The 13,527-nt window shown below is 37.7% G+C and overlaps 1 protein-coding gene across 1 annotated transcript in view; it reads right to left on the bottom strand.

The window, feature by feature from the left end:
* Positions 1-4,531: 4,531 nt before the first annotated feature.
* NUP107 (nucleoporin 107) overlaps positions 4,532-13,527 on the bottom strand; it is a 66,474-nt gene continuing 57,478 nt past the window's right edge. Inside the window, exons 20-28 of the mRNA XM_074226098.1 lie at positions 12,297-12,335; positions 11,909-12,059; positions 11,403-11,515; positions 10,464-10,566; positions 9,451-9,611; positions 8,510-8,635; positions 8,005-8,118; positions 5,285-5,452; positions 4,532-4,840 (exon numbers count right to left, since the gene is read on the bottom strand). Coding sequence (XP_074082199.1) covers positions 4,733-4,840; positions 5,285-5,452; positions 8,005-8,118; positions 8,510-8,635; positions 9,451-9,611; positions 10,464-10,566; positions 11,403-11,515; positions 11,909-12,059; positions 12,297-12,335 — 1,083 coding nt within the window. The 3' untranslated portion in view covers positions 4,532-4,732. The remainder of the gene's footprint in view (positions 4,841-5,284; positions 5,453-8,004; positions 8,119-8,509; positions 8,636-9,450; positions 9,612-10,463; positions 10,567-11,402; positions 11,516-11,908; positions 12,060-12,296; positions 12,336-13,527) is intronic.

The raw sequence follows: 13,527 nt of genomic DNA, 5'->3' as shown, positions 1-13,527 counted from the left end.
CAAAGAAGATCTGGAGAGAATAGTGTTTGTCTATCTTTAGATATAGCTGTAGATTTCTATATAGATATATCTACAGCTATATCTATATTTATCCAGGAGGAAAAGGAAGTCAACTGTGACAAATGGAACAAAAAGATCAATAAAGATGGGATTGGAAAAGAAAGCAAATTTGTCAATTAATAGAGTTACTGGTAACTAGCCAGTTGAGGTTTTGGTTGAATAATGAGACTAGAAGTCAGACTGCATCAATTGTTATGTCTAGCAGTTTGGCTGAGAAAGGGGGGAGAGGGATGATGGCGATGAGTGAAGATTTTTCAACAATGTTTGAAGGCAGTAGAGAAAGAATCAGTAAATAGGAAGAGGTTGAATACCTCTTGGGACATTATTGAACAAATTGTGGTATATGTATGTCATGGAACACTATTGTTCTATTAGAAACCAGGAGGGAGGGGCAGCTAGGTGGTGCAGTGGTTAGAGCACCGGCCCTGGAGTCAGGAATACCTGAGTTCAAATCCGGCCTCAGACACTTAATAATTATCTAGCTGTGTGGCCTTGGGCAAGCCACTTAACCCCATTGCCTTGCAAAAACCTAAAAGAAAAAAAGAAAAAAAAAAGAAACCAGGAGGGAGGGAAATTCAGAGAAGCCTGTAAAGATTTGCATGAACTGATGCTGAGTGAGATGAGCAGAATCAGAAGAACATTGTACGCCCTAACAGCAGCATGGGGGTGATGTTCAACCTTGATGGACTTGCTCATTCCATCAGTGCAATAATCAGGGACAATTTTAGGGTACCTGTGATGGAGAATACCATTTGTATCCAGAGAAAAATTGTGGAGTTTGAACAAAGACCAAGAATGATTGAGAAGGCAGAAGGGGGTGGTCAAGAACATATGTAGAAGGTCAAAGAGAAAGATCCTGTTTAATCAGAAATTGGAGGAAAGGAGGCACGAGAATGAATAAGGTTCAAGGGGTCTTGAGAGGGAGAGAGCTTAGGACAATAGCCTCAAATTTTTTCTGTAAAGTAGGCAGTGAGGTCCTCACCTTAGTTGAAGGAGGTGGTGTGAGACTTGAGAGGGGTCAAACAAGGTTTTGTGAGGAATGAGAGAGGGAAGACATCAGGAGGTAATAGAGGAATTCCCTACTATAATGAGATAATGGTGGCAGATTAATAGCTTAAATCTGTAATGGAACCCATAGACAATATTGAAGCTTCTTCCAGATCTATGCATTAGCACATAAATAGGAGCCCAGGAGATGGACTGAGAATAATCCAGGGCTGGGATTTGGCAAGGGATAGAGGTAGTTAAGACTGTGACCTCAGGGCTCCCGGTAGCTCTCAAGTCTGTTACCTAGAAGCTACTAAACTGCAGAAACCAGAAACCACAGATCTAGCCAGTTTCCTATCCTGGGTGCCAAACTCTGGAGCTGATACTTTAGGCCAGTCCTGACTCAGACCGGTCTACTACAGCAAGTTTAGAACTAGAATGAAGAGACATTTTGAAATGATCTAACATTTAATAAAAGGAAGTTTGTTTAGCTGTAGCAGAGAAAGGATATTCAGCTAGAATAGAATCATAGATTTAATTGAGTGCAGTTCCCTGACCTCCATGCTGGCCATGAGTCCTATAAACTAATGGGTTGCCACTGAAGCAAATCTAATGTTTTCCTAGGTGATATTGAAACTGGTTTTAATATTTAATTGGGGGGCAGCTAGGTGGTGCACCTAGAGCACCGGCCCTGGAGTCAGGAGGACCTGAGTCCAAATCTGGCCTCCAATACTTAATAATTACTTAGGTGTGTTACCTTGGGCAAGTCACTTCACCCCATTTCCTTGCACAAAACAAACCCAAATGGGGTCATGAAGAGTCAGACATGATTGAAAAATAGATTCTGATCTTTGCTTTAACAAATCAATGGCTTCACCATACCCAGAACTGATTCATAGATTCTCCAATTAATAATTAATTTTTTTCCTGTCAAAATAGAATTTCTTTAGCAGTGGTAGTGAAGGTGAAGTTATATAGTGCTTACCTTGAGCTATCCAATTAATTTCTCAAAGTATGACATAAAAGTGAGACTTTTTTTTGCGGTTTATAAGTTTTTGGTCCTAGTCCTTCTTTGCAAAACATTTCTACCTTTCATTGAAGTCACCAAGTAGCAAAATGTATATTGGCTTCTTGGCAAGTTTTGTCAAATTCTTCATAGGATTTCTCCAACTTTTTTAGCCAATGTTGATATATAAGCTACAATCACTTTCACAGTGGCCTATTTGAAAATGTTTGCAATATGAAATAATGAAATATCCTGAGGTACTTATTGCTTTTTGAGTACATGATAAAATCAACCCATGAGTCAGACAACAACTTTAGTTCTCCAAGGAATAAGAAGCCATCCATCCTTTCACTTAGCCACAACTTCCTTTCTTTTGGTTTTATTTATAGTGGAAAGAAAAATTATGATTGATATCAATTAAGCTCCTCCAGCAGGATACTGGTAGTTGGCAACAGCTAGGGAACATATATGCAAGCTTGTAGATTGTCTAACCATGGGCTTCTTGGCATTTACTATCTCTTTATCATCTCCACTCTGTCACTCAAGTAGAAGGGATGAGACAGCACTGAACACCTTTGCATTTTTTTCAGTTCATGGGTTTCCATGGTCAAACACTGCATGACCAAGTGGCTATCCTATTAATGATGAGCCTTTGAATACTTGACTTGTCTCTGGAAGCAGCCTCAGTCCTTTGGCATGGCAATGCTCGGTTTGGTTGAACATGGCAGAGCTTCCTCTTTCAGAACAGTTTTCCAGTTTTAGGCCTCATTTTTAACATTCATTTTTTTTAAGGTTTTTGAAGGGCAAATGGGGTTAAGTGGCTTGCCCAAGACCACACAGCTAGGTAATTATTAAGTGTCTGAGGTGGATTTGAATTCAGGTACTTCTGACTCCAGGGCCGGTGCTCTATCCACTGCTCCACCTAGCCGTCCCTAGGTCTCATTTTTGATCACATTTAGGATAAGAATATAGAAGCTATGGGTACTACTGGAGAAAAATCATTCCATATCCACTTTACAATAATTGTCCTAAGCATTAATGGAAATGGGAAAAACATGATAGTTTTTTTAATTATATTTTGTTTTCCAATTATAGTAGTTTCTACCTATCATTTTTTTTAGTAAGGTTTTGAATTTTACACATTTCCCCTCTCCTTCCCCCTCCCCTCCCAAGGCAGCTTGATAATCTTTACATTGTTTCCATGCTATACACTGATCGAAATTGAATGTGTTGAGAGAAAAATCATGTCCTTGAGGCAAAAATATTAGAGATAGCAAAATTATGAAGTGCATAAGACAACTTTTTTTTTTTTTTTAGAAAATGGAAGGTAATAGTCCTTGGTCTTTATTCAAACTCCACAATTCTTTCCCTGGATACAGATGGTATTCTCCATCACAGGTACCCTAAAATTGTCCCTGATCATTGCACTGATGGAGTGAGCATGTCCATTAAAATTGATCCATCACTCCCATGTTGCTATTAGGGTGTACAATGTTCTTCTGGTTCTGCTCATCTCACTCAGCTTCAGTTCATGCAAATCTTTCCAGGCTTCTCTGAATTCCCATCCTTCCTGGTTTCTAATAGAACAATAGTGTTCCATGTCATACATATACCACAATTTGTTCAACCATTTCCTAATTGATGGACATGCACTCAATTTCCAATTTTTTTGCCTCCACAAACAGGTCTGCTCTGAATATTTTTACACAAGCGATGTTTTTACCCTTTTTCATGATCTCTTCAGGGTATAGACCCAGAAGTGGTATTGCTGGATCAAAGGGTATGCATATTTTTAATTGCTCTTTGGGAGTCATAATTCCAGATTGTTCTCCAGAAAGTTGGATTAGTTCACAGCTCCACCCACAATATATTAGTGTCCCAGATTTCCCACATTCCTTCCAACATTGCTCATTGTTCTTTCTGGTCATATTAGCCAATCTCAGAGGTATGAGGTGGTACCTCAGACATGCTTTAATTTGCATTTCTCCAATCAGTAATGATTTAGAGCAATTTTTCCTTATGACTATGGATAGCTTAACATGATTGAGAGTTTTTGGTCCTAAACATGGCGATCCTCTTTTCCAAGTCTTTTGAACTAACTACAGAAATACTAATATTTTTATAGCTATAAAATAGGGGAGGGAGAGGACAAATTAACATGAAGCTCCTGTCTTCAATATACAAAAAAGAACAGGTTCTTCGACTTTAATTTGACAGTTGATGGTTCGGTCATGTCCATCTTTCTGTGATCCCATTTTGGGTTTTTTTTGGCAGAGATACTGGAGTGGTTAAGTAATTTGTCCAGGGTCATACAACTAGGAAATATCTGAGGTCAAATTTGAATTTAAGAAGATGAGTCTTCCTGACTCCAGGTCTATCACTCCAAAAACTGTGCCAGCTAGCTGTCCCAGATTTTCACTGTAGGAATATGAAGAAAAAAATTCTAAATTTAGACAGAACTTTATTAATAAACACAATTCAAGAAATACTGTCTATGATTACTAGCAAGACTCTTGCCATAATTTTTATTAAAAGTACAAAAAAATTCAAGTGTTAAATTTTACAACATGTTTTCCTAAAAATAACAACAATGACAACAAAAACCACAGTTGTGCATATTTAGTGAAATTTGTATCACAGTGCCATTAGGAAATTAATGGAATTATACAAAATAGAAAATTAAGATTGACTCTCATATCCCAATGGATCAAGTCCCTGGTCTAAAAGCATTAATGATGTTTCTCTCAGTTTCTGTAACAACTTCCTTAGTTCTTCCTTAGAAAATACCTGATGAGAAACAGATATATAAATTAGAAAATTTGCCTTAAAAAAACCCAAACCAAAACAAAAATACCCCAAAGTCACCACAAACTGCAAACTCATAGTTTAGCTAATAAATCTGACCAGCTTAGGTTTTCCTGGATTTAAACTATAAAGGAAAAAAAAAACTATTTTACAGAATTCAAGATAGCTCTTTCTGTAAATGTCTAACCAGATCATTGCTATAACACAGATTTTCTAAATTGGGGGGGAAGTGTTCTTAGTTCCAAAGTTAGAATATTTTGTTAAAGTCCTCAAGGTCATTATGAAACAGAAAAAATTTTTTTTAAAGGAATTTGTTTTAACAATCACAAAGTGATACCATATTTCATATGGACTCCTGACTAACAAAGTAGAAAACTATCCAATGACTGGTTCAGAGGTTTCCCTTCTGGTTGTTCTCCAACTCACCGTATAAAGCTTGTGGCGCTCTGAAGAAACCATGTCAGCAAGCTGTAGGCACTCCTGGTACTGGCCGGTGCTATGCAAAATGGTGTGAAGCAGGAAGCACATCATTGGCAGGCAGAGCCTCCTCAGCAAAACCATCTGATGGGCTCTTTCATGGTCTTCTTCAGCATCCTCCACACACAGAAGGAAAGCAGAGATCAACTTAAAGATTGGCCCCTGGTAGGGGGGCTCAGCCTGGACCCTGCCTCTGCTTCCCATATGACCTCAAATAAACCACTTAAGTCTTTGGACAACTTTGTCTCCTCATCTGTAAAATGAGTCAGGTCTAATTTCCAAGTCTACCAAAATGTGAGACAATCCCAATGGTTCCCACTAGCTGAACCATCTCTCATATGCCAATATCCAAGCAGTAGCCAAGTTTGGCAGGTTCCTAAGTTTTACCCTATCTTCAAATTTCCACTTCTGACTACCCTAGTCTGGATCATGATAACCTGGTCTTCCAGTCTTCAGTTCCTTTCTCTTCTGCTTTATCCCACACACTGATGTTACTATTCTTCAAGGACAGTTTTGATCATGTCACCCCTTGGCTCAGAAAATAGAAATAGTGAACTTTTCCTTTTGAAAATGAATAGTCCATACTCTGGTCTGAGAATCACAGCTCTTCATAATTTGATTCCCTCCTTCTTTCTAACTTTGACCTTCCTATGACCTTCTCTAAACAGCCTATACCTGGGCCACATTGAATACCTGCTGCTCCTTGGATCTTCTAAATTCTGTCTGTCCTCTCTGCCATAAAAAGGAATGCCCTCCTTGTCTTCTACCTTGCTCCACTCCCACCCTGCAATAAGGGGCAGCTCAAATGTTATCTCTTGATAAAGAAACCTAGTTTCTCTCTCTATATAGTGTGTGTGTGTGTGTGTGGGGGGGGGAAGACACTGCAGTTGGATGTAAAGGCTGGTTTTGTTTAAATGTGTTTAATAATAGGATGGATTTAGTGGTTAGAGTAGTGAAGAGGAAACTGAGGGGGTGATATCACCAGAGTATAAAAAAATAAAGGCAACAAACCCTGAAAAAACAAAAAAGGTCCTTTTCTTCCATGCTTTCCCTGATACCTCAAATAAGAAGTAAGCTCCCTTCCTATCAACTACTATAGTACTTTGAACTATAATCCATGAAGATTGAGTCATCTTACCTTTGTATCTACTACAGAATTAATACCTGAGCAAAAATGGAAGGTACTTGAAATCTATTTTTTGGACAGGGTCAAACCCCTAGCAGTTTTGTCACCTCCATTTCTTCAACTGCCTCTTCTCCATCTCTTTAAATCTAGATTCCCACTCCCACCACTCCACTGAAACTTCTCTCCCCACAGTTATAATACAATGAGCTCTAAACTGCTCAATCTAATGGTCTTTCTTTGGTCTTTCTGCTTGACATTTTTGGGACTTCTGACAGTGCCACTCACTCCTTCCTCCTGAACATTCTTGTGTCTCTCCACTTCTATGAGTTTCTTCCTGGTTCTCCTACCTGTCTGACTGTTCTTTCTCAGGTTTCTTTGTTGGATTTTTAACTAAATCCTATTCATTGAGCATGTTGTGGGCACCTTTCTCTTGAAAACACTCTGTTAGTGATCTCAGCCAAACATTCCATCATCTCAAGGCAGATGACTCAGGAACTAATCTCTCTAGTCAGCATCTCCAACTGTCCACAAACCTCTAATGGTTCCACTTGGATGTCCTTCTGGAACCTCAGAGTCAACCTGTCCAAAATGAAACTCATTACCATCCCTCCCAACTCCCCTACAGCCATTGATACCATTAGTATCCATCCAAGCATCCTGGCTCAAAACTTTGGAATCTATTTTCACCATTTCCTTGCCCTTGCATTCAAGAATTAGCAAGGTCTACTCATTTTATTTCTACAACATTCTTTGCAAGTACCACCTTTTCTTCATTCATTATGAGTCTGGTTTAGGTATTTCTCTAAAAACTATAATAAATGGTTTTCCTTTGGTTCATCCTTTACAGAGTTTTAATAATTTTCAACTCTTGCTCAAAAAATTCAGTAGGTCTTATTAACTTATAAGCTAAATTACTTGTACTTAGCATTTTAGGCTCCTGAAAATCTGACTTCAATCTATTTTTCTAGTCCATTTCCCATTACTTTCCATGTACTCTACACTCCAACACTACTAGACATTACCTTAACTCAATCTTCTATCTCCTAGTTCCCTATAATTTGAGCTGTGTATGCCCTGGGTCTAGAATATAGTCATCCTCTCTTTATTATTCATTAAACTTCTTTAGGTCTCAGTTCAGGTGCCACCTCATTCTGACCCTTTCCAGCTGAAAATATTCTCTCCTTTCTCAAATTTTCCTGTAGCACTCTTTCCTTATTCTTTTGTGTGCCCCAATAAAATTTAAGCTCCATGAAGCAAATATTATCTTTTTTCAACTTTGTAATCCGCAGGGAATATCAAAAGATGCTGCATATAGTAGATACTTGAGAAAAGTAGGCTGGACTGAACTACCATGACTCCCATTCAATTTCCTTGGATGACCAAAGTCCTGTTCTAATTCTGTCAGTTAACTAGCTAGTATTTTCAGTTTAAGGTCAAACAATGAGATTTACTTGACATTATAAAGGTTGTGAAAGATTATTAATCTTTCTGTTAAGAAATAGAAATGTTTTTGTTTTATTTATGGACAAGTTACACAACTTACCTCTCTGACATCTACCATCCACCCTCCATCAACAAACAGTAAGACATTGTACATTTTCTCTTTTACTTCAGCAGTTAGGGCATCCAAATGACCTTTCCATATGCCATAGTCCATCTGCAGAAGAAACATGGCAAATGATTAAAATCAAGCATAAAAAATTTCTAGAGGACAGAGCAAGATATGGTGTGGGAGACAATAATCCTAAAAAACATCTAACTAAATCATCTGGTGACATCAATATCAAAAATTTGCAGATTAAATAAGTTTTTAGACTCCTAACTTTATTAATCAATGTTTTTTACCCACTGAAGATTTTTCTATTCTGTTTAATTTTTTTTGGGGGGGGGAGTTAAACAGATGATAGCATAATTAACAAAAAGATCAGGGTACTTCTATTAACTTGTTCTAATGGTAGCACACCTATCAATATATAACCTTTTAAAAAATACATAAATTTAATCAGAAAGTTGTATCTCATTAAAATACAAACCCACATTTAACTTACTTCATATTTCTTTTCTTTGTGCTCATGAGCTACTTTCTCAGTGAAAGAAGCTTGAGGAATCAAAGTAGGCTTTTGTGGAGCTGAATTCATATGCTTGAACCACTCATTAAAGGTTTCATGAGCTTCCTAAAAGTCAAGAAAAGGCTTTCAGAGACTTTTATTGGTTTTAAGAATTAGCAATTTTGACACATTCTTGTAGGGCCCAAATAAAAAAAAAGCTCAGTATTTCTATTATTAAGGAATTACTTTGACAAATGTGTTAGTGATGATTATCATCAAAAAAAATATGGAGTGTTTTCCAGGTGCTATTATTTTTCAAGGCATACCAAACACTGAAAACCTGAAATCCAAAAGTGTTCTACTTATCAGATCAAAAGCACAAATATCAAGCTAAGATTAATGCAAAATCATGAGCATTTCTAACACTCTCAGCTCCTTCTTACTTCTTACTTCAGAGAAATGAACCTTGATTATGTCTTCCTTGGTTGTGACTGGGCCCTTTGTATCTTTTATGCATCCATTACATTCTATGCTATATGAATTGAGTGTCATATTCCTAACTAGATTACAACTCCATGCGAATGAGGACTGTGCTTCATTTAACCTGTCAGTCTCCCAGAACCCAAGCACGGTGCTCTGCACACAGCAGTCACTTAATAAATGTTTTTCTGAGTTGCACTGGACACCAAGTTCTGGCTTTGACCACCCAGTCTAAGATGGCATCATGTTGATAAGGCCACAGTCATGGAGTCAGTCCCTGGGTGGGTTGGGTCCACAGCCAGAGGCAACATTCCTAATTCTAGTTACAAAAGCAGAAGAGAAAATCGGTAAGAAAACATGAATTTGCCATTGTTCCTGGAAAAAGTTTAAGAGTGAATCAGTAGTGTCACATCTAAGAAGCACAGGACATTTGTGGCTTTAGTCTCCTTTCAAATTCTCACCAAATAAGCTCTAATGCATAAGTGTTCTCTGATAGCGTTGTCATCTTCAGCCAGAAGTGGGCTTTCCATCCCTTGTTCTTCCCACTGATTGTAAATTTCTGCTATTGAATCTTGGGGAATTTTCACAAATACTTCTTTCGCAGCTTCATGTTTTTTTGATGCTATGTACAGAACAAAGGTGCAGAGCATTTCAATATTTAGCTAGTCTTTTCAGCATAAAGTTCACTAATAAGTTAAGGCTGTAAGAATCTGTTCATTAGGTATTTTTTTTTATCGGAAAATAAGAAACCTGATTTTGTTTTAGGTCCCAGAAAACCTAGAGTTAAGTCCCTGCTGAACTCTTGAGGAGACTCATTTTCCTTTCTTCTCAAATTTTCTTTTTTTTTCCAAACGTGACTATCACATCCCAATGTTCCTTGTGTCCTCATACAGTGCCTCCTTGTCATGAATAAATAAGCAGTCATACAAAAAAAAACAGAACTCAAACTCATAGCTGTCATGTCTGCAAACAAATGTCTAGTTTCTTCAACTACAGATCTCTACTTCCTGCTGAGATGAGGGAGGCTACTTATTAATTGAAATCACTGCCGATAACTTTTATTTTTCTTAAGAGAGGAAACATTAAATACCCTCAAATGATTAAGTCTAGTTAACATCAACTGAGCAGCTAGGGATGCAGTGGATAGAACACTGGCCCTGGAGACGGAAGGACCTGGGTTCAAATTTGGCCTCAGACACCTAATAATTACTTGGTTGTGTGACCTTGGCTAAGTCACTTAACCCCATTTGCTTTGCAAAAAACAAAAAAACTGAGCACCAGATCTGCCTATTGACCTCCATAGAAAATTCAAAAAATTCTATTGAGATGGCTTAGCAAATAAAGAGATATACTCAATTTAAAATTTTCTTTTTAGTTCAGGGAACATTATCTTGAAAAGAAGCTTAGAGATAGATGATCCATCAGTATGAAGTACAAAAAAAACAACAAAACCTTAAAAGAGAATATACTGTACCCAAGAACTTTCTCATGATAGCATTGCCTTGCTTTAGTGCCTCAGCCCTTTGTGCAGGATCAAATACCAACCAGTCGATCACATCAATCTTTAAACGGTCCTCCTTAAAAAGAAAGAAAAAGGGAGAGATTCATTTTAAAGTTCAAGTACTTCTCAAAAAGATAATATATTCCATGACTCGGGTCATGGACTCAAAATATTTTGAAAATTTGGAAATTAGCCTCAGATTGTTATTATTTCTGTCTTCAACCTCAATGATTGCTCCCAGACTCTAAAAGGTGGCCAGGTTTCTTTTTTGTTCCTTCTAGATTCAACAGCTCTCTATTAAACTAGAAATATGAAAACATGGATTCTCTACCGTCCTGCCACCTGATCTCCATCTTGCCCCCCACCCTTTTTAAGATAGCTTGGTGGTGCTATCATAGCTTTGGTGGTTGTTCACTATATATTTTCTAACATCTAAATGTTTCCCAGTTTCATGATAAAAGAAGGGAATGATTGTGAAGAATAGAACATCAGAATTTAAGAATAACTCCATTAGGACAATGCTACTGGTGAACTCAATCTGACATATAAAAGGTTCTGGCTAATTCACTGACTTATGTGTCAGAAAGTTCCCAAGCTAAGAGTCATATAAGTTATTCCAAGGTTTTCGCAAATCCATATATGCACCAAATATTGTCCTCAATTCTTTATATATTTGAACAACAAAATATACAGTGAGAATAAAGGTTTTCTCAAATGTTGCTAATTTAAATTTAAAAAATCATTTAAGTGTTACAGAATTCATAATACCTTTTGATTATATTATGGATACTGGAACCAGAACAATATAATCCTGCTGGAGGAAAGTTTTCGATCTTATAAAGGGGTTCTCATGCTTAAAATCTGGGAAAATTGTCTGTGGAGTATTTCTGGTTTTTTCCTGCCAATACTTACCTCTGTAGTGATGGTATCTAGAGAAGGTGCCATATCATGATGACTAAAGTCACCGGTATCTTTCTTTCGAATGTTCTCAACTACAGTTTTTGTTATTGTTGCAACATCCAGTCCTAGAGAATGGGGAAAAAAAACACTTATGAACAACTCAGGGTCAGAGGAAGAGTTTATGGAATCTGTATACTGTCATCTTATAAAATTAGATAAAATGAGGTGAATAAAAATCCCCATTGACACTTATCCTGGGCAGGCTCCAGGAGCAGCTGTCACAGCATGATGTTGGCAACTCAATGGCTTAGAGGTGATGAAAGTAAATGACAGATACCAACAACAGGGTCATATACCTTTATCCCAGTCTTAAACTACACAGCTACAGGAGAGATAAGTGTTTCTCTCAAAAGAAACATTTTATTACTTTTGTCACTGGTGAGATAGATGTTACAATCAAGCAGGACAGTCAAACAACCTATAGGCTACTTCTAAGAAAAATGGGCCACCTTTCTCACCTGCTTCTTTAGCCAGCTCCAAACAGTGATGACGTGGTTCAAATTCTGTAACACCTTCCAAAAATGCTGCATATTGAGCAACGGCTAGATCTTGAGGCAAATGGCAAGTATAAAATGCTATGAGGCTGATATGTTTCTCACATATTAAAAGCTGCAAAATAGAAATATGGTCAACAAATACCATAGAAATAAACAGAATAAACCAAACTGACATTAAAGTGCTAAATAGTCACTGACTTTGAACTTTAAAATGCATTTAATGACAACTGAATGATCTTCCCTGGTTCATAGGCATGACTTTGGTAACTTTTATCTAAAATAAGTTAAATATTGCTTTTAATTTTATTTTCATTCATCAAGTTTCAAATGTGCAAATCTTGCCACTTACCTGAATGTAGGCCTTCAGAACTTCCACAGACACATCTTCCTTTTTGGGGAAAAAAAAATAAGAATGCACATTCAGTGATTAAAAACACAAAACTGCTAATAGACCCCAGTAACATAACAGAAATTCTAATAGTGAACAAGGATCCTGAGATTCTTACATGGATACTACACATAAATTAAAAACAAATATGTAATACAATTTAAGTCCCATACATTAGTTATTTAAGTCACTGGGCTTTACTAGTCTAATCACTGCCATAAAATCAAATTCACTCTGGTCAGGCTCAAGGTCAGGAATTGGAAGTTTATTTTCTTCTCTTGCTAGAGGTCATTCAACTCCAGTGATGCTGCAAAAATGTGCAGATGTCCCTTGTAACTTGTCATTACTGACAGATAAATCTCAAAGCATGCCCTACCATTGATGACCTACAGTATGCATCACTGTAACATCTCAAACTTTTTTTTCTCCTTGTCTCCCAGGCCTCCTGAGGGCAGATACCATAGCCTTCTGACTTCATGGAAATAGCACTGGTCATCTGCCAGCTGTGATCACCTTTAAGTCCCATTCTCTACCATTCCCAAGATCACTCTTCCCACTTGGGTCCCAAAAGTACAGTCTCAGGTTTAATCTCTTAATTTCTTTCCTTCATACATTCACTCTCATTTCCTACAAGACCCCATGGATCATCTATCTCTCTTTCCAATGGCTCTTTGCTACCTAACTACACATAAGCCCAGGCCTTCCCTTCAATACTTTATCTGGTGGTGGCTAGGTGGTGCAGTGAATAGAGCACTGGCCTTGGAGTCAGGAGTACCTGGTTTCAAATCTGACCTCAGACACTTAACAATTACTTAGCCGTGTGGCCTTGGGCAAGCCACTTAACACAACTGCCTTGAAAAAAATCTAAAAAAAAATACTTCATCTGGCAACTGACATATATTTTCCATGCCTGCCACTGCCCACGTCACGCCTGTACTTTACCCACCTTCCTCCTCTCCTACTGTAAAACAGGTCAGTGACACTACAGATCCTAAATGAGATCTTCTCTCCCTTGAACCATATTCAGCATTTGATGCCATTGACCAACCTGTCTCCCTCAATTCTCCACTTCTCTTGAAGACATCACTCTTTCCTAGTTCTCATTTTAAATATCTAACCACTTTCACAAGCTCCAAGTTCTCTTTGAGCCTGCCCTCTTCTTTCATCCACCTATACCTCACACTCATCATGT

The sequence above is a fragment of the Macrotis lagotis genome, chromosome 2, assembly GCF_037893015.1.
Source record: "Macrotis lagotis isolate mMagLag1 chromosome 2, bilby.v1.9.chrom.fasta, whole genome shotgun sequence".
Taxonomy (NCBI): Eukaryota; Metazoa; Chordata; class Mammalia; order Peramelemorphia; family Peramelidae; genus Macrotis; species Macrotis lagotis.
This window is presented reverse-complemented; position numbering and strand designations above follow the sequence as displayed.